This window comes from Staurois parvus, unplaced genomic scaffold, assembly GCF_062004578.1.
Source record: "Staurois parvus isolate SC_StPar_1 unplaced genomic scaffold, SC_StPar_1.0 ptg001626l, whole genome shotgun sequence".
Taxonomy (NCBI): domain Eukaryota; kingdom Metazoa; phylum Chordata; class Amphibia; order Anura; family Ranidae; genus Staurois; species Staurois parvus.
Genome location: NW_028319422.1, coordinates 65,414 through 86,956, shown reverse-complemented (window position 1 = coordinate 86,956; position 21,543 = coordinate 65,414). Strand labels below are relative to the sequence as shown.

Genomic DNA, 21,543 nt, shown 5'->3' with positions numbered 1-21,543 from the left:
GAGAGAGGACCACCTGTGAAGTCAGGGAAGGAGCCAACCCAGCAGAAGACCTGAAGGCAGCTACCAACCCACCATCTCAGAGGAAAGGACTGAGTGTGTAATCCTACATCCCCTGGGCCATATAAGGGGAGAGGGCATTCTGGTGAGAAACCTGACTAGCTCCTTATCCAGGACTGTTTAACTGTAAAGTGGCAGGCACTGGATCCTCTTGCCCAGGGATTCCCTCAGGCAGCTGGGTGAAGAAGATGATTCATCTAGGGTCTGGGGTGGTACACCAGAAGAGGCTGGAGAGCTCTCCAAGAAGGGAAGTTCTATCTTTGTACATAGTTGTTAAGAAGTTGCCCTCAGTTTACTGTTCCTTGGGCATCCTATACACCCCTCAACCTCATCCAAGTTCAATACCCCTAATAAAAGAAAAAAAAAAGCTCAAGGACTGTCTCTGGAATGCAAGTCTGAAGAAAATGTGTGGTGCCTGGCTGTGCAGGATAGGGGACCCAATAACTTAGGCGACCCTTACAGGGGTAGTGCTACATAGAGATGGGCTGCATGTTCGAGTCGAATGTAAGTCTCGAACATGGGCCGTTCGTGTGTTCAGTGAACATACGAATGGTAAGGGAATTTGGTGGACTATTTGCCCAGAACGCACCTCAATGCACTGTACCCTGACAGTGCATTGTGATTGACTAAAGCATTGTACTTTACCACAGGTCAAGTGCAATGCTTTGGCCAATCACAGCACATGACAATGTCAAAGGGGGTTACCCCACCTCTTGTGACGTCATCACTGTATTTAAGAACTGTCATCCCGGAGCAGTTGTCAAATGGCGGGAGCCAGTGTAGAGAGCAGAGCAATTTTTTTTACTTTTTTTGGGTCGGCGGTGGCGATGGGCATCATGCTTGATGTTGGATCTAATTCTGGGGACATTTTTTTTATTTTTGTTTTTAATAAAGGACTTGTCAAAGACTGTCTACTGACATTTTTTACTACACTTTTTTTGTGAATGGGTCGCAGTATGTACCCCATACCCATTCACTTGGGTGGGCAGGATATGTGGGCCCACTTGTTAAAGGGAGCTTCCAGATTCCAATAAGCCCCCCCGCTTGCAGATCCTCATAACCACCGGTCATGGTTGTGGGGAAGAGGTACCGCCCCAAAGCAACATTTCCATGTTAAGGGCATGTGGCCTGGTATGATTTGGGGGGGGGGGCACTTGCTCTTCCCTCCCCTTTCCTAACCTGACCAAGCTGCATGCTCAGATAAGGGTCTGGTATGGATTTTGGGGAGGACCACACCATTTACAAAAAAAAATTTGTATGGGGGTTCCACTCAAAAATCTATACCAGACCCAAAGGGCTTGGTATGATTTGAGACGGGGGGACCCCACATGTTTTTAAAAAAAAAAAAAAATAATTATTGGGCAATGCCAACAATTATTTTTACATTTAACCCCGCTGACAGCTGAAACATTACTTAAAAAAGTGCAGTGCTAAAACAAATGCAGATTAATATTTCAATCCATAAACCAGCTGAACATATGGTCATAAATAAATAAATCTCAATATGTTAAAATAAATGTCTAAAAATGGTGAGAGTCTGTGATAGGTGATGGTTACAGGAGGAGATGTTAGTGACTTCATGTTCCAGGTGGCGAGGTAATAAATTAGTTAAAATACGCACTCACCAGATGCATATTTTTATATACGCATATAATCAATAACCAGAGGTCCCCCTCATAGGATGGGATGGATGAGCTGAACCGCTTGTAATGGACTCTCCCCCTCTTGGTATTGGTCTGGTCAGTAGTTGTCTCTCTTGGGATAGCCCCGAATACCACCGTGGAAGCCTCTCAGATATAAAGCCGGGTGAATCGCACTGGACCTGGCGTTCTCCTCTAGTAGTGGTAGGCTGATGTCAGCAATATGGGAATACCTCCTGTGCCATGGAGTGTGGGCTCTGGGGATGAATTGTTGGCTCACGGGGGAGTCTGTTCCACAGCCTGTACATAGTACACAAGCTGAAACATTAAAGAATGTTTTCACTACTAAATACTGTATGATTTAATAATAGAACTCACGCCGTATTTTAGTAGCTGAATGGTAGCTTACAACATACTCAGATGCAGCGAGATACCGCTCAGTAAATTGTCTGTTTGAAGTTCACGGTCGAACGTTTGGTAGGTGTGAATGTTTGACCGCAAACCAAACTAGTGGGGTGTTCAGTCCATCACAGGGGCGGACTGACCATTTGGAAACTCGGGCACTGCCCGAGGGCCCAGGGCCAGTAGGGGTCCCCATGAGATGCCCCTGGTACCTTTTTCATAGGCTTTTTTGAGTTTGGGCAAGGACACAGGGGCCCCATAATCCCCTATTGCCCAGGGGCCCCATGAGTTGTCAGTCCGCCACTGGTCCATCACTAGTGCTACATATGCATGTATATGAAAATTAAAAGAATACAAATGTTGTGCAGACTGGGAACTGAGCAATCAGTGGTCATGTGATCACCCAGTGCTTGGGATTTGATTCGGTGGGAGATAGCTGCAGCATCAGACCAGTGCTACCGCAGAGGTGAGTATGCAGATTTTTTATACCCCAAACTTCTTTAAAGTACTGTATTTTTTGCCGTATAAGACGCACCTGACCATAAGACGCACCTAGGTTTTAGAGGCAGAAAACAGGAAAAAAAAATTCTGAACTAATGGACTGCAGACACAGTACAGGAGATGACCAGAGACTGCGGACAGTACAGGGATGACCAGAGACTGCAGACAGCACAGGGATGACCAGAGACTGCGGACAGCACAGGGATGACCAGAGACTGCAGACAGCACAGGGATGACCAGAGACTGCGGACAGCACAGGGATGACCAGAGACTGCGGACAGCACGGGGATGACCAGAGACTGCGGACAGCACGGGGATGACCAGAGACTGCGGACAGCACGGGGATGACCAGAGACTGCGGACAGCACGGGGATGACCAGAGACTGCGGACAGCACGGGGATGACCAGAGACTGTGGACAGTACAGATGACTGCTGACCTTTGGGGAGGTGGGGAGCGGGTACCTGAATTTGACAGGTACCCGCTCTTACTTCCACTGAGTTTTTGTTTGATCTTACCTGTTCCTCGATCCAGCCGCGCGCTGTCTTCCCGGCTTCTGTAATGGCGCTCGGCATGACAGCCGGGTGCCCAGTGCGCATGAGCGAGAAGCACTTGCGCTTTGTGATTGGTCCGGCGGCTTCTGGGATCTGTCATGTGTCTCAGGTACCGCCTTACCATTCACAAAAAGCACCGCTTCTTGCGCATGCGCACTTGGGACCCGGCTGTCATGCCTAGTGCCCACACTACAGAAGCCGGGAAGACAGCGCGCCGCTGGATAGAGGAACAGGTAAGGTCCCCCTGCAGAGCTGAGCGGCCGGCCCGGTATTCTGACACGGCCGCGGTGGAAATACCGGACCGGCCGCTCCATATTCGCCCCATAAGACGCACTGACATTTCCCCCCCAGTTTTGGGGAAGAAAAAGTGCGTCTTATACGGCGAAAAATACGGTAACACTTTTCTGTTTTAGGAAATCTCTCATTTAGTGTAAGAGACAATTCCTTAGCACAGCCCTCTCCCTCCTCACATGTCATGTCTTCTCCTCTTCTAGGAGTATCTACTTACTGTATGAGTTGGCCCAACTCCCCACTTCCCTACATAACCTTTTAGAGGAGTGAAGGGGAATACTCAGAGTAAGAATAGATACTGAGGGATGAAATATACGGGAACAGATAGGGAAAGTGAAAGGAACATGTTCTGGGAAATCTCTCAATTGCTTGAAAGGCCCACCCCATCCAATCCAGAATGTATAAAACTGCTAGAACAATACTGCATCTTCCCAAGACAGAAGAGCCCCGGAGACATTACTGAACCATCCATCCTCTGCTCACAGCTCAGGTAATTATAAATTATTATAACTATTATGGCTTTATGCAATCCTGACCCTGTGTTAGCAGCAGAATTGCCAAATCCCCGCACCTTTTTTACTGACAACCTCGCATATGACAGAAAACTCCTATCAGTGTATATAGTGTACCCACTAACTTCACAAACCGCTACTGACCCAGAGGTGTGTGCAGTGTATGCCAATAGGTTGTGCACTCCAAAGCTCACGAGTGTGTATATATAGAGCTATCCCCTTTAGGGACGCTAAGTTTTTGGGTCCCCTAAGCTCTGCTCAGCCTGGCAACATGCATTTTCCAAACTTTTATCCAACATCATTAACCTCCTTAGCGGTAATCCCGAGTGTAGCTCGGGGTAAAATTTCTATACCAAAAGCGGTAACCCTGAGCTACACTCGGGCTTACCATGCGGCGCTGCTCTGGGGGTCCCTGCAGCACTTACCTTGTCCTTCACTCCCGCGATGTGTCTCCTGTAGCGTCCCCGGCCATCTCCTCCGGCCGATGCCGGCATCCGGCTTCTGTGTTCCGGTCCTTGTGACGTCGGGACGTACGGGCGCCGGAACCGGCGGGAAATTTGAAATTTTTAAAAAATTTAATTTTTGCTGTCATTGCTGTTTCAATGCATTTCACATATATTTTGTCCCCACTGCTTTGTCCGGCGTCCTGCCTGCATTTTGAATGTTCTTTCTGCCTGGAAACTTAGAAAAGTCCATGGCGTCCAAAAAGCGTCCCTTTACGTCAAAAGCGGTTTTAGAGCAGCGATAGTAAATCAGAACCACTTGCAGAATTGAGTGATAATTAGAGATGAGCGAATTATTCAAAAATTCGGTTCGGCTGATTCGCCGAATTCGCCGAATAAATTTGCTTCGAGCCGAATATATTCGCTGCGAATTTAACTTATAAAAAGGGTGTTTCTAGGCTTCAGAGAGCCTTTATATTAGTGCAGAACACTGTACCTTTAATTTAAATGCCCTTGGAGTCTGCTGGGGAAGAGAAATAATACTGTCAGTCAGTATGACATGCAGATGAGTGCCGTCGATCTTAGAATCACCGCACACTTCACTCATTTGGGCAGTCACGGGGCCAAAACCAGAGTGTGGAGCCACAGTGTGGCGGTGGAGGCAGCAGCAATGGGAGGCCATACAGCACCCTATGACAAAATGGAACCCAGCAGCAGTGTGAGGAGACCTGAAAGTGGCACATGGCAGAGTGTGGCGATGGAGACAGCAGCAATGGGAGGCCGTACAGGGACCCATGACACACTCTGGACCTGGCAGCAGCATGAGGAGGCGGTACAGGGGCCCATGACAGATTACGGGCCTGGCAGCAGCATGAGGAGTCGGTACGGGGGCCCATGGCAGATTACGGGCCTGGCAGCAGCATGAGGAGGCGGTACAGGGGCCCATGGCAGAGTGGCGGAGCGTAAGCAGCTAAAATTGAAGGCCATACAGAGGCCTATGTTAAAAAGTCCCCCCAGCAGCAGCGTGGGGAGACGACTATCAAGAGTCCAATGGCAGAGTGGCGGAGCAGAAGCAGCTTCAATTGAAGGCCATACACAGGCCTAGGTTTAAAAGTCCCTCACAGTTAATTCCAATAACGAACTCTACTCCTCCGTGCAATCTACTTACGAGACCCTGGGCAGGTCTGGGTCCAATTTGTGGTAGAGACTGGTTTTGTTCAGCCATGCTTGAGCGAGTAATAACAGGTCTGTGCTGCCCTTTGGTGTCTGGCTTAATGCGCACAACACCGAACGTCCCAGCGTTTGGCAACGATTTGCCATTAAGTGATGCAAACCCGCTGAACCACGTTCATGAGGAGCCGGTACAGGGGGCCATGAATCAGTATGGACCTGGCAGCAGCGTGAGCAGATGACAGAGGCACATGGCGCAGGGTGGCGGTGGAGGCAGCATTATTCTGAAGCCATACACAGGCCTAGGTTAAAAAGCGGAAGCCGTCAGCAGCGTGAGCAGACAACAGAGACACATGGCGCAGGGTGGCGGTGGATGCAGCAGTATTCGGAAGCCAAACACAGGCCTCGGTTAAAAAGCGGAAGCCGTCAGCAGCGTGAGCAGACGACAGAGGCACATGGCGCAGGGTGGCGGTGGAGGCAGCAGCAATGGAAGGCCATAGAGCACCCTATCACAAAATGGAACCCACCAACAGTGTAAGGAGACCTGAAAGTGGCACATGGCAGAGTCTGGCGATGAAGTCAGCAGCAATGGGAGGCCGTACAGGGACCCATGACACACTCTGGACCTGGCAGCAGCAAGAGGAGGCGGTACAGGGGCCCATGGCAGAGTGGCAAAGCGTAAGCAGCTTCAATTGAAGGCCATACACAGGCCTAGGTTAAAAAGTCCCCCCAGCAGCAGTGTGGGGAGACGACTATCAAGAGTCCAATGGCTGAGTGGCGATCCGGGAAGTCAGCGTTGTGATTGCAGATGCAATGCAGAAATTCTACGAAGTAATGCCGTGGGTGCGAAGAAGATCATATACCGTCGTACTTCCATCCATAAGACGGAACAACCTGCGAACCGGGAGCTTTATTGCCCTGACCCGCTGAGCAGCTTCTGGGATACCCAAGAGGCCCATGGCAGAGTGGCGGAGCGTAAGCAGCTTCAATTAAAGGCCATACAGAGGCCTATGTTAAAAAGTCCCCCCAGCAGCAGCGTGGGGAGACGACTATCAAGAGTCCAATAGCAGAGTGGCGGAGCGGAAGCAGCTTCAATTGAAGGCCATACACAGGCCTAGGTTAAAAAGTCCCCCCAGCAGCAGTGTGGGGAGACGACTAATCACCCAAAAAATATTACCGCCAGCCGGCGTGTAAATGGATTTAACTCTTTGAACGTACAATAGTGGTTGTGAAGCAGAAAGTCAGTTTATTTTGCACAATCGGCAAACTGCAGCACCAACTGTGCACGACAGCCACCAAAAAAAAAAAGGGTGTATGTCACTTTAAATTTTCGATTCTTTGATAGCTGTGGCCCTAAGTAACGATTCTGTGTCCCTGAGTAACGATTCTGTGTCCCTGAGTAACGATTCTGTGTCCCTGAGTAACGATTCTGTGGCCCTAAAGTCTCTGTGGCCCTAACTCTGTCCCTTAATACACACAGGTCTGTCTCTCTTGAATGACCGGAGGCTAATGGAGAATTCTAAGATGGCCGCGATTTATAGCTCCACCATTACACAGTGCTGGCTGGCTGCTGATTGGCTAATGCGATCACATGTCATGTATGCATTATGGGTCAGCGCGCCTTGTCTGCGTGCCTTCCCAGAGATCCCCGCCCCATCTTCTCTGTCCATTTTCTCCGTCGCCACACATGTCGCCGCCATTTTTGGGAAAATTCGATTCGTGCATCCGAAGTTTGCTAATCTTCGGATTCGTCGCGAATAGAATTTTTCCAAATCTTCGGAACGAATTCCACTTCGTCATGTTCGATTCGCTCATCTCTAGTGATAATGATTCGTGGGGGAAATTCCTCATCAGACACTGAAAACGATTTTGCGAATTTGCCTCTGTATTTCAAATTTCAGTGTTTTTGGTTTGATTATATTATTGAATTAAATGTATTATTATTATATTATTATTATATTATTATTTTTTATGATTATTTATTAAATTATAATTTATGATTTCGTGTTTCAAATTTTATCCTACCCGGGATGTTTACTAGACTCTTGTTCGGACAGATTTCAGTGAGTTATTCCTAAAAATTACAGCCTACAATAAATAACTACATATTTCCATGCAAAAAAAATGGTACCGCTTTCAGCAGAAAAAAATCGGAAAGAATCATACCGCCAAGGAGGTTAAACAGTCCATGAGCTTGTTTTTTGGTGTTTATTAGGGATTAACAATTTGGATGGGGTCTAGGGGTACATGGGATGCCCAATGGAACTGTAACAACTTGTAAGACAACGTCTGAGACACAAAATGGCAACGATCCAGCAAAAAGAACACAAAAGACCAGATCCTAGGCTCTCTACTCCTTCAGGAGTGGCTCTTCCCTTTTGACAAATTGACACACAGTCGTTTGCAAGAAGCCCTTGGTCACCTTAAATGAACCTCCTCAGACCCCAAATGAAAGTCTCCTCATCCACCTGGCTGTCTTGAGGGTATCCCAGGGCAATGGATTCTGAGATAATATAGAACTAGTTGGCTATGGCACCTGATCGCCCTCTTGGTTTTTGGCCCAAGGGTGTAGAAATACTCACACCGTGCCGTTCCTGTATCTTTAGAGGTTTCCATATGGAAGAAAAATATATTTGAAATATATTTTAAAAATATTCTTCCCAAATATATTGACATATATTTGAAATGCTACAATTCTGTCCGTATTCAATATATTTCAAAATATATAGTTGAGTCACTTGCCTTGTTTTCATGTATCGTTACATCAGTTTGTTTTCACATCAGAGCCAACAACTCAACAGTGGCTCATCAATATCATCAATATCATCCAAAGAGCAGCAATCCCGTCCTCTGTATTCCCCCCTCATCTTTCCTCAGACGTTGGATGGATGCACCCTCCGGCTCCACATGCACGTGTGTGTTGTTATATACACATGATATGGCACAGAAAGGCAGAAATAGTTCTCCCCGTCAGGGGCGGACTGACCATTTGGAAACTCGGGCACTGCCCGAGGGCCCGGGGTCAGTAGGGGGCCCCATAAGATGCCCCATAAGATGCCCCTGGTACCTTTTTCATAGGCTTTTTTGAGTTTGGGCAAGGACACAGGGGCCCCATGATTCCCTATTGCCCGGGGGCCCCATGAGTTGTCAGTCCGCCCCTGCTCCCCGTTTCTAAAACAATTATTAAAACCCTCAACAGATACCAGACACTCACAGAATACAAATTATAATGTGCTTTGTACATATACTATATATTCATCCGCCTGCTCACCGTTGCACCCTCGTATGGCGTCGGCGTGATGGTACAAGCTCCTCCCTCTTAGGAGCTGAGTTTGTACTGTCACGCCGCAGCTATACCAAGGTGCAGTGGTGAGCGGGCGATATATATGTACAAAGCGCATTGTAATTTTTATCCTGTGAAATTTAACTCTATATATATCAGTGGGGTCACTGGACAAATTATTGTATTCAGATGTATCTGTCAGCAGGCATAAAGCTTCATCAGTATTGTCTACTCTCTCCTGGTTGACAGTGCTACCACCTTTGTCTGTCTGATTTAGGGTGAGATTGGGGTTATCAGTAAGTTCTTTCAACACTTTTTTCTCTTGGATGCTTAGGTTGCACTTTTGTCTGTGTGTTGGGCCCTTTTTCGTGTTTTCACACACATTTTTGCTCTGAGTAGGTGACGTACTGGAAGGCCTCTATAAAGGATCCTTCCACATGAGTTGATAAATGAGTTAGATTTCAGTTTAATATTGGTCTGTACACTTGGATAAATGCTCCCAGTTAAATTTTCAGGGTTACTATCACTATCGTAAAGTATTTCCAAGGCTACATGGCCATTAGCGTCCCATGAATGATCAAAATTTCTACTACAATGGCAATAGTCAGGTCATCCTCTTAGATTGTAAGCTCCAAGGATCAGGGCCCACCTATCCCTTTTGTATTCAACTGTATTGTTGCTGTATTGTCTCCCATTATATTGTAAAGCGCTGAGCAAACTGTTGGTGCCATAAATCCTGTATAATAATAATAATCTGACCTCACCACAATTTTTTAACAATAAAACCTTTTTGACTGTCAGATTCCATATGAGCCTGTTTAGGTCTTTAAACCTAGTGAAGGAATAAGGATTGTATGCCAGGCAAAATTTAGCCCTTTTTTCAATAAAGAGATATCCCAATCTGACAATATATAGGAGGATAAATTAAAAATCTCCACTATGTCTAAGGTATCTCTGTCAGAATTAGTTCTTTTTTGGATCTTTTTTTACTTTCCTCCACTCCTCTCTTCCTGGTTTTCTTTTGGGCTTGGGGAAGTTGGAGAGGGGAAGCCCTAAAAATGTAGCTCCATCAATACTCAGAGAAACTGAAGTATTAATCGGAATGCATGATGTGTCAGGTATCCCTGTACAATTATCCCCATTATCTCCATTATCCTACCCAGGGGCGGACTGACCATTTGGAAACTCGGGCACTGCCCGAGGGCCCGGGGTCAGTAGGGGGCCCCATGAGATGCCCCTGCTACCTTTTTCATAGGCTTTTTTGAGTTTGGGCAAGGACACAGGGGCCCCATGATCCCCTATTGCCCGGGGGCCCCATGAGTTGTCAGTCCGCCCCTGATCCTACCCTGCTATCATCTCTCCCAGACCAAATGTTGCTTATGTCCGGCTGTTCCCTGTCAGCTGCTGTGTGTATGCTGAGTGGCTAACACCGACTGCTCTGGCTAGTTGCCAGCACTAGCTGCAGCATCTGTTTGTGACCAGCATAGGAGATTCAAATAGTAATCTGATATGTAAGCAGCTTATTCGTTCTTTTTTCAATAATATTCCTACTTTTAACCACTTCTATTTTTCTGTTCCCTACTCCATTGTCAAATTTTTTGCTTACAGCCTTAAAAAAATCCCACAGACTTGTTTGACAACCTCTCTTTTGAGAACCCATGGTGACTATCGCTTATAATATTGATTATAATATTGTTTCCTAGCAAAAATTTGGTATCAAATTCTCAAATATCTTCTTGACTATGGAAGCTAAACCAACCATTCTATAGTTACTTAGTAAAGACTTCAATCCCTTTTAATCCCTTTTATAAAGGCACTACCTTGGCCTGACAGTCGATCGGTATTATGCCAGTCAGTAAACAGTCTCCAAAAATTAGAAACTATGGCTTTGAAATAACAGAGCTCAACTCTTTGAGTACACATGGATGTAAGCTATCTGGTTCAAGTACTTTATTCACCTTTATTGTGGTTAATTTGAGTCTGTGGCAACACTATCTCCACTATAGATTTAAATACTAGCATTTTTTTTTCTGAATACTGTGACAGTGCTAGACCATGCCACTGTGTAAAAGTAGGCAAAATGGACACTGGGTTTTCACGAATGCAAAGTGTAGGGCTCTGAAAAACTAAAAATGGGTGGAGAAAAGTAGTTTTCTCCAGGTTTTGGTATGCCCAGTTTGGGTTATGACGTTTGGAGGTTTCAAAGAACTTCGGGAGGAAGGAGACCTCCAACTTAGTGTCCAGATCTTGATGGAGACCAGCAGGTGTGTGTACAGGTGCGCACAAGCTTTATAATTTCAGGGGACTGGTGAGCTGCACAGATCAGACAATACTCCACGCTGGAGTCTGGAGGTTTCTTCTCTAGAGGACTGAGAGGGTCAAGATTTCTGAGAAGACAGAGAGCCCAGAGGTCTGAGAGAGTCCAGAGGTCTGAGAGGACTGAGAGAGTCCAGAGGTCTGAGAGAGTCCAGAGGTCTGAGAGGACTGAGAGAGTCCGCAAAGTTGGGAGAGCTAAGAGAGGCACATAACAACAGAGGTGCTATGTGAGAGCACCTATGTGCACTGGCCAGGGGCACTAGACTCACTGGGGACCCCTGTAGTTTCCACCCTCAAGCAGGGGGAATAGCATGTGGATAGATTGGGTGATCAGTGCGGGGAGTGGGGGAAATCAAATAACAAAAAAAAAGCAATCAGCACAGCCACAAACCATAGAAAACATACACAAACTATCAGTATTAAGCAACTCCTCCTTCCTACTGCCAGAGGCCAGAGGCAAGGAGCAAGAGTTCTTAAGAGTTCTGAGAAAGTGATTGCACTGCTTCAGCTTTTGATGGGCCAGAAGACATCAGAAAAGAGGTTAGTAAGCAAAAAAAAAAAGTCATAGCAGGCTGTGTGTGGGGAATGTAATAGAAGATGATAATACTTATAAATCTGGGGAGCTGCAACTCTGATTTCTGATCTCTCACAAAGCTACAGTCACAGCTTCTAGGTGTATTATCATTCTGGGGTAGTAGCATTTGAACTAGCATCATGTATGTGAGGTTGTAGGTGGTGTGAAGTGTGGTGTGGAAAAAATAGCTCACATAGGCTGGTCCAATAAGAACTTGTATTGAAGCAAAACAGCAACAGTTCACAACAAATCCGGTGAGAAAACTACACAGTCGGGTACACTCACAGTTCCAGTAGAATGACAGGAGCAGGTTTCCACCGGAATGACATTGTCTGTTACAGGAGTGCAGAATGCGACCTGGCCGTCTAGTGCCCAACTGGGAAGGTGTCCAGAAGAGATGCGACCCTATGCTTACCCTCCTCATCAGGAACCTTTCCCTAACTCTAGTACTGACTCTACCAGATAGAGTACCTGTTCCTACTATGTCCACTTTCAAAAAGCACAACAACGCTGGGAGCCAAGCCCTAAATAGGCTTTGGTTGAGCCATGATGACTGCTTGAGTCACATGGGGTGAGAGCATACAATGGGATAGCCTCCCCAGTGATAAAGGAAACCAAAGAGGAACCTTGTTCCTCCTCACTTCTTTTTTCTTTTCTAACAGCAACGCTGCGTTGAGCCCCACCTGCGGTGGAGAAAATAGACTGCACCTGCCTACAAGGTAACCAAAATAAATATACAACAGCTAATACCTTCACCATGTAATTTTGCCTAAGTTATCTACTTATTGTTTTCATAGACAACTTCATTTACAGAAGATTTAAAATAAGGTTTTAAAAACTGACAAACCTGCACTCATTTATGTCTATTTAACTTCTAAACACACTATAACCTTCCATATTCATTATCCAATGCTGACTGTCATCCAACCAGGTTTCTGTGACCTACGTTATTCCCACCTAAACATAATCATGATCTAGCAGCAGTTTTAGTTCCCTAGTTTTGTTAAGAAAACCTCTTACATTTAACAACAGAACCCTTAGAAAAACTGAAAGTCCTCTTTTCTACACAAACAGAAAATTATTTCTAAAAATCCACATAATTTACAATCAATACAATTCAATAAATGTTTCCTTCTTTCAGAGCTATCTGCATCATCTGCTACAGAAGTAGCAATCAAAATGGATAGCCCAATCTGCCTCATTGAGAACAAGGTGGAAGATGGAAGAGCACAGCTTGTGGTGAACCCTGAGGCCATCAACATCCTCTCCAAGATCCATCAACCAGTGGTGGTGGTGTCCATTGTTGGATTGTATCGGACGGGAAAGTCCTACCTGATGAACAGGTTGGCTGGAGCGCAGAAAGGTGAGTGATAAGCTTTTAGTTGATCCCAAAATTCAAATGGCATTAGATCTGGACATACAGTACATTTGAATGTCGCTAGCTGAATCCAAATTTCCATGTTGTTTTTGACAGTTACGATTCCCAAAAGACTTCTGGGAGAAAGGGACAAAAGACTGCTCCAAAGTCTGTCTCTACCTTCTTGAGCACCTGAGCACCCTTTGCTTGACTCTCAGTGCCACCGACCTCCACTCTTCTAAGTGACTAAGATTGCTTTTTAGTCCCATCATGTTATCAGCAAGGCTGTCGGGAGCCTCCTAAAGCATTGTGCACAATATTGCATTCATTTCTCCTCTGCAATGTGCTCTATTTGGAGGCTGGATTGAAATTCCTTTGACTTTATTGAGACTTCCACTTCAGAAATGTCAAAATTTCAAAGGTTCCCAAACTTTACAAAAGTTTGGCCAAACTGAACTGTTCAGAAGTTCATTCATCTCTAGTTATTAGAAATAGAGATGAGCGAATCGAACATGGCGAAGTGGAATTCGTTTCGAAGATTGGGAAATATTCGATTCGCGACGAATCCGAAGATTAGCCAACTTCGGACGTGCGAATCGAAATTTCCCAAAAATGGCGGCGACATGTGTGGCGACAGAGCGGGGATCTCTGGGAAGGCGCGCAGACAAGGCGCGCTGACCCATAATGCATTCATTCATGACATGTGATCGCATTAGCCAATCAGCAGCCAGCCAGCCAGCAATGTGTAATGGCGGAGCTATAAATCGCGGCCATTTTAGAATTCTCCATTAGCCTCCAGTCATTCAAGAGAGACAGACCTGTCTGTATTGAGGGACAGAGTTAGGGCCACAGAGACTTTAGGGCCACAGAACCGTTACTTAGGGACACAGAACCGTTACTTAGGGACACAGAACCGTTACTTAGGGACACAGAACCGTTACTTAGGGACACACAATCGTTACTCAGGGACACACAATCGTTACTCAGGGACACACAATCGTTACTCAGGGACACACAATCGTTACTCAGGGACACAGAATTGTTACTCAGGGACACAGAATTGTTACTCAGGGACACAGAATTGTTACTCAGGGACAGACACAGAATTGTTACTCAGAGACACAGAATTGTTACTCAGAGACACAGAATTGTTACTCAGGGACACAGAATTGTTACTCAGGGACAGACACAGAATTGTTACTCAGGGACAGACACAGAATTGTTACTCAGGGACACAGAATTGTTACTCAGGGACACAGAATTCTTACTGAGGGACACAGAATTGTTACTGAGGGACACATAATTGTTACTGAGGGACACAGAATTGTTATTTAGGGACAGACACAGAATTGTTACTGAGGGACACAGAATTGTTACTGAGGGACACAGAATTGTTACTGAGGGACACAGAATTGTTACTGAGGGACACAGAATTGTTACTCAGGGACAGACACAGAATTGTTACTCAGGGACACAGAATTGTTACTCAGGGACACAGAATTGTTACTCAGGGACACAGAATTGTTACTCAGGGACAGACACAGAATTGTTACTCAGGGACACAGAATTGTTACTCAGGGACACAGAATTGTTACTGAGGGACACAGAATCGTTACTGAGGGACACAGAATTGTTACTCAGGGACACAGAATTGTTACTGAGGGACACAGAATCGTTACTGAGGGCCACAGAATTGTTACTCAGGGACAGACACAGAATTGTTACTCAGGGACACAGAATTGTTACTCAGGGACACAGAATTGTTACTCAGGGACAGACACAGAATTGTTACTCAGGGACACAGAATTGTTACTCAGGGACAGACACAGAATTGTTACTCAGGGACACATAATTGTTACTCAGGGACACAGAATCGTTACTCAGGGACACATAAATGTTACTGAGGGACACAGAATTGTTACTCAGGGACAGACACAGAATTGTTACTCAGGGACACAGAATTGTTACTCAGGGACACAGAATTGTTACTGAGGGACACAGAATCGTTACTGAGGGACACAGAATTGTTACTCAGGGACAGACACAGAATTGTTACTCAGGGACACAGAATTGTTACTCAGGGACACAGAATCGTTACTGAGGGACACAGAATTGTTACTCAGGGACAGACACAGAATTGTTACTCAGGGACACAGAATTGTTACTCAGGGACACAGAATTGTTACTCAGGGACACAGAATTGTTACTCAGGGACACAGAATTGTTACTCAGGGACACAGAATTGTTACTCAGGGACAGACACAGAATTGTTACTCAGGGACACAGAATTGTTACTCAGGGACAGACACAGAATTGTTACTCAGGGACACATAATTGTTACTCAGGGACACAGAATTGTTACTCAGGAACACAGAATTGTTACTCAGGAACACAGAATCGTTACTGAGGGACACAGAATTGTTACTCATTGTTACTCAGGGAGACAGAATTGATACTCAGGGACACAGAATTGTTACTCAGGGACACAGAATTGTTACTGAGGGACACAGAATCGTTACTGAGGGACACAGAATTGTTACTCAGGGACAGACACAGAATTGTTACTCAGGGACACAGAATTGTTACTGAGGGACACAGAATTGTTACTCATTGTTACTCAGGGAGACAGAATTGTTACTCAGGGACACATAATTGTTACTCAGGGACACAGAATTGTTACTCAGGGACACAGAATTGTTACTCAGGGACACAGAATTGTTACCCAGGGACACAGAATTGTTACTCAGGGAGAGACACAGAATTGTTACTCAGGGACACAGAATTGTTACTCAGGGACACAGAATTGTTACTCAGGGACAGACACAGAATTGTTACTCAGGGACACAGAATTGTTACTCAGGGACACAGAATTGTTACTGAGGGACACAGAATTGTTACTGAGGGACACAGAATTGTTACTCAGGGACACAGAATTGTTACTCAGGGCCAGACACAGAATTGTTACTCAGGGACACAGAATTGTTACTGAGGGACACAGAATCGTTACTGAGGGACACAGAATTGTTACTCAGGGACAGACACAGAATTGTTACTCAGGGACACAGAATTGTTACTCAGGGACACAGAATTGTTACTCAGGGACACAGAATTGTTACTCAGGGACACAGAATTGTTACTCATTGTTACTCAGGGACACAGAATTGTTACTGAGGGACACAGAATTGTTACTCATTGTTACTCAGGGACACATAATTGTTACTCAGGGACACATAATTGTTACTCAGGGACACAGAATTGTTACTCATTGTTACTCAGGGACACAGAATTGTTACTCAGGGACACAGAATTGTTACTCAGGGACACAGAATTGTTACTCGGGGACAGACACAGAATTGTTACTCAGGGACACAGAATTGTTTCTCAGGGACACAGAATTGTTACTGAGGGACACAGAATTGTTACGTTATTTTTTGGGTGCCTATAGAATTAAAGAGTATGTCAGACAACATGCAGAGGAGTGGCAGAGGAGGCAATGTTTTAGGAGCGAGCAGACGTGGCAGAAGAGGAAGGGGTCGAGGCAGCACTAGTCGCAGCCAAAGGCCAGTGCTCCCGGTGTAATCCAGCGGTCGTGTCTCCACCGACAACCCTGCCGTCATCGATTGGTTGACTCGGTTGTCTTCCTCTTCCCAGGTCACCTCTGACACCTACAGCCAACGGTTGGTGTGTACGTCAGACACAACCGTTAGTTGGCATGGCCCGGGAGCAAGCCCACTGAAATCACGTGTCCTCTACTTGCCCCTGTCCTTTGCTGTTCCCTCACCAAGCGAAGTATCGCATGCTGTGGGCTCAGCCCCACTGTACAGTGAGGAAGAGCTAACAGAGGGCGGTCAGGAACGGGGGGAGACATCCGCCTCTTCAGCAGCCAGGCAAAGAAGTACTGGCGAGGAGAGTGGCTCGGTAGCCGGTCTAGAGACAGGTCTGTCTCCTGACCCAGACGCAGCCGAGGGGGCTAGTAGTGAGGCGGAGACCCTAATTGATGATGATGAGGCTGATCGCACTTGGCAGCCTCGTCGTCATCAGGCTATTGCTTCCGCATCATCAGGAGAAGAGGGTGCCAGCTTGGCAGCGAGCAAAACAGTCGGTGGGTTGCCCAGGAGGCAGCAGGGTCGCAGCAGTGTCAGTGGAGGCAAACGGCCATGGAGTAGAGCACCAGCTTCACTGCAGCCTACCACCACGGCTAGTAGTGGTGCCGGTGTGCACGGAGGAAGTAGCAGTCAGCCAGTGAGGAGTAGCGGGGGCAACGTTTCCTACTCGGCGGTGTGGCAATTTTTCGTCAAGCCACCCGAGGAAGGAAACGTAGCCATATGTCGACTATGTGGCCAGAAAGTCAAGCGTGGCCAGGGGGCCCATGTTGGGACTACAGCGTTGCGTCAGCATATGCAGCGTCGCCATTCGGTGGCCTGGGAAAACCGTGATAAAGATATGGCGGTTCTGCCTGCCCCAGCCCCCGCTCCATCACCCGCTCCGTTACTTGCTCCGTCACCCGACGTCAATCGCCCTCTATCAGCCAGTCAAGGCTCCAACACCTCTGCTGAGGGGAGTTGTCGCTCGTTGGCATCTTCCGCTCGTTCAGATGCTCCTTCTTCTGCTACTCCTCTTCACGGATTCCGTCAGCAGTCTTTCTTGGAATCCGTTTCCAAGAGACAACAGTTTGCGAGCACGCACCCGACGGTGCAGAAGCTGAACATCCTCCTGTCCAAGTTGCTGGTGCTGCAGTCCCTCCCTTTCCAAATGGTGGACTCAGCACCTTTCCGAGAAATGATGGCTTGTGCCACGCCGCGGTGGAGAGTGCCAAGCCGGCATTTCTTTGCCAAAAAGGCAGTGCCAGCCCTGCATTCACATGTAGAAGAGATGGTGGGCCAGTCTTTGAGCATGTCGGTCTCTGCCAAAGTGCACGTCAGCGCCGACGTGTGGAGCTGTAACTACGGTCAGGGACAGTACATGTCATTTACGGCCCACTGGGTGAACGTGGTGCCGGCACAGCCACACCAGCAACTTGGACAGGTCACGCCGCTTTTGCCTCCACGTTAGCACGTCCTTGGTCCAGCAAAGATGTCCGCCTCTACCACCTCTTCTTCCGCCGTGTCCTCAGCCGCCACCCCCGTGCCAAGTCCCATTACCCGACCGGCATATCACATGTGCAGGGCGCAACGGTGTCACGCTGTGCTGCACCTGGTATGCCTTGGCGAACGTAGTCACACAGGGGAGGAACTTCTGAGTGTAATGAACAGAGAAATCGACAGATGGCTGTCTCCGCGCAAACTGAAAATCGGAACCATGTTGACCGACAACGGAAAGAACATGGTGTCTGCTCTGCGTCAAGGAAGGTTGTGCCATGCGCCATGCATGGCTCACGTGTTCAATCTGGTTGTCAAGCGGTTCCTAAAATCCACCATCCCACTGCAAGACATCCTTAAAATGTCACGTAAACTTTGCATGCATTTCAGCCATTCCTACACCGCAAAGCACACCCTCCTTGAGCTGCAGCGGCAGAACGGAATTCCACAGCATCGCCTGATCTGCGACGTTGCAACAAGGTGGAATTCAACCCTACACATGTTAGACCGCCTTTACGAACAGCGAAAGACCATCACCGATTTCCTGATGTTACAAGCGGATAAAGGTACTCCCCTGTGTAACTTCGATGTCAGCCATTGGCCGCTCATGCGTGACACCTGCCGCTTGCTCAGGCCCTTTGAGGAGGCCACGCTATTCGTGAGTCGGCAGGACTATGGGATGAACGACGTCATTCCTCTGTTGCACGTCCTGGAACAAATGCTGTTAACAATGGCTGGTCAGGGTGCGGTAGACGTGGCGCACAGATCTCAACGCCACATGACCCCTGTGGGGGCAGGACAGGAAGAAGAGGAGGAGATAGAGGAGGACATTGGTGCTCAGGAATTATTGAGTGAAATGGGTGGTTTTTCCACTCAGCGGACAGGAGTGGAGGAGCAGGAGCATCTGGTAGAGGAGGAGGAGGAGACAGAGGACCCAGACGCACCGTGGCAGTATGCTGTGGAGATGGAGGCAGGGAGTCCCTCGCATTCCTTGGCACAAATGGCCCATAGCATGCTCGGTTGCTTGCGTAGCGACAGCCGAATAATAACCATCAGACAGAGGGATGACTTTTGGCTGTCCACCTTGTTGGACCCTCGCTACCGTTCAAAAATGGTGGCCTTTTTCACACCTGCTGAGAGGGAGGCCAAAATAACGTACTATAAAAACCACCTATGTAGTCAGTTGGTCTCTGCCTTTCTGCGCCAACGTCCATCCTCAGACGCTGTGGGCCCTGTGCGCTCGCGTTCTGCTGCCATGGCAGCAGGGGAGGGGTGGGGTGGTAGGAGCAGTGGCAGCTCCACCAGCAGCGGCTGCCTCAGTCTGCAGTCGATGATGAGTAGCTTTCTTCACCAGCGCAGTGAGGAAACTACTAACCAGCCGCAGCAGCAGCAGCATCAGGTGGACCTGGAGCAGGAGCTCAAACAACAGGCTTGGGCCTACTTGGACAGCACCCTGCCAACCGAGGAAGACAATCCCCTTGACTACTGGGCAACGAAACTTGACCTTTGGCCCCAACTAGCTGAATTTGCCCTTGAAAGGCTGTCATGCCCGGCCAGTAGCGTGGCATCGGAGCGCGTGTTTAGTGCGGCAGGAGGTATTGTAATTCCGCGGAGGACACGACTGTCCACCCAAAGTGTGGAGAGACTCACGTTTGTGAAAATGAATCAGGCGTGGATTAGTCTGGATTTCAAACCACCAGTTCCTGAAACAACTGACTAAATCCGCCATGAATCATGCCCCAAACATGTGCCACTTTCAGGTCTCCTCACACTGCTGGTGGGTTCCATTTTGTCATAGGGTGCTGGCAGATTACGTGCCTCCCATTGCTGCTGCCAGGCCCGTAATCTGCCATGGGCCCCTGTACCGCCTCCTCATGCTTCTGCCAGGTCCACAGTGTGTCATGGGTCCCTGTACGGCCTCCCATTGCTGCTGTCTCCATCGCCACACTCTGCCATGTGCCACTTTCAGGTCTCCTCACACTGCTGGTGGGTTCCATTTTGTCATAGGGTGCTGGCAGATTACGTGCCTCCCATTGCTGCTGCCAGGCCCGTAATCTGCCATGGGCCCCTGTACCGCCTCCTCATGCTGCTGCCAGGTCCACAGTGTGTCATGGGTCCCTGTACGGCCTCCCATTGCTGCTGTCTCCATCGCCACACTCTGCCATGTGCCACTTTCAGGTCTCCTCACACTGCTGGTGGGTTCCATTTTGTCATAGGGTGCTGGCAGATTACGTGCCTCCCATTGCTGCTGCCAGGCCCGTAATCTGCCATGGGCCCCTGTACCGCCTCCTCATGCTGCTGCCAGGTCCACAGTGTGTCATGGGTCCCTGTACGGCCTCCCATTGCTGCTGTCTCCATCGCCACACTCTGCCATGTGCCACTTTCAGGTCTCCTCACACTGCTGGTGGGTTCCATTTTGTCATAGGGTGCTGGCAGATTACGTGCCTCCCATTGCTGCTGCCAGGCCCGTAATCTGCCATGGGCCCCTGTACCGCTTCCTCATGCTGCTGCCAGGTCCAGAGTGTCTCATGGGTCCCTGTACGGCCTCCCATTGCTGCTGTCTCCATCGCCACACTCTGCCATGTGCCACTTTCAGGTCTCCTCACACTGCTGGTGGGTTCCATTTTGTCATAGGGTGCTGGCAGATTACGGGCCTCCCATTGCTGCTGCTAGGCCCGTTATCTGCCATGGGCCCCTGTACCGCCTCCTCATGCTGCTGCCAGGTCCATAGTGTGTCATGGGTCCCTGTACGGCCTCCCATTGCTACTGTCTTCATCGCCACACTCTGCCATGTGCCACTTTCAGGTCTCCTCACACTGCTGGTGGGTTCCATTTTGTCATAGGGTGCTGTATGGCCTCCTATTGCTGCTGCCAGGCCCGTAATCTGCCATGGGCCCCCGTACCGACTCCTCATGCTGCTGCCAGGCCCGTAATCTGTCATGGGCCCCTGTACCGCCTCCTCATGCTGCTGCCAGGTCCAGAGTGTCTCATGGGTCCCTGTACGGCCTCCCATTGCTGCTGTCTCCATCGCCACACTCTGCCATGTGCCACTTTCAGGTCTCCTCACACTGCTGGTGGGTTCCATTTTGTCATAGGGTGCTGGCAGATTACGGGCCTCCAATTGCTGCTGCCAGGCCCGTAATCTGCCATGGGCCCCTGTACCGCCTCCTCATGCTGCTGCCAGTTCCACAGTGTGTCATGGGTCCCTGTACGGCCTCCCATTGCTGCTGTCTCCATCGCCACACTCTGCCATGTGCCACTTTCAGGTCTCCTCACACTGCTGGTGGGTTCCATTTTGTCATAGGGTGCTGTATGGCCTCCCATTGCTGCTGCCAGGCCCGTAATCTGCCATGGGCCCCTGTACCG

General features: G+C 48.2%; 1 protein-coding gene across 2 annotated transcripts in view; it reads left to right on the top strand.

Annotated features, from left to right (window-relative positions):
- The first annotated feature begins 3,798 nt into the window (after nucleotides 1-3,798).
- LOC149435005 (guanylate-binding protein 1-like) overlaps nucleotides 3,799-21,543 on the top strand; it is a 63,909-nt gene continuing 46,164 nt past the window's right edge. The window contains exons 1-3 of one of the 2 annotated variants that reach the window (XM_089663102.1): nucleotides 3,799-3,934; nucleotides 12,405-12,461; nucleotides 12,884-13,105. In XM_089663102.1, the coding sequence (XP_089519228.1) occupies nucleotides 12,922-13,105 (184 nt within the window). In that variant the 5' untranslated portion in view covers nucleotides 3,799-3,934; nucleotides 12,405-12,461; nucleotides 12,884-12,921. The remainder of the gene's footprint in view (nucleotides 3,935-12,404; nucleotides 12,462-12,883; nucleotides 13,106-21,543) is intronic. The other variant, XM_089663101.1, reaches the window with a different exon arrangement.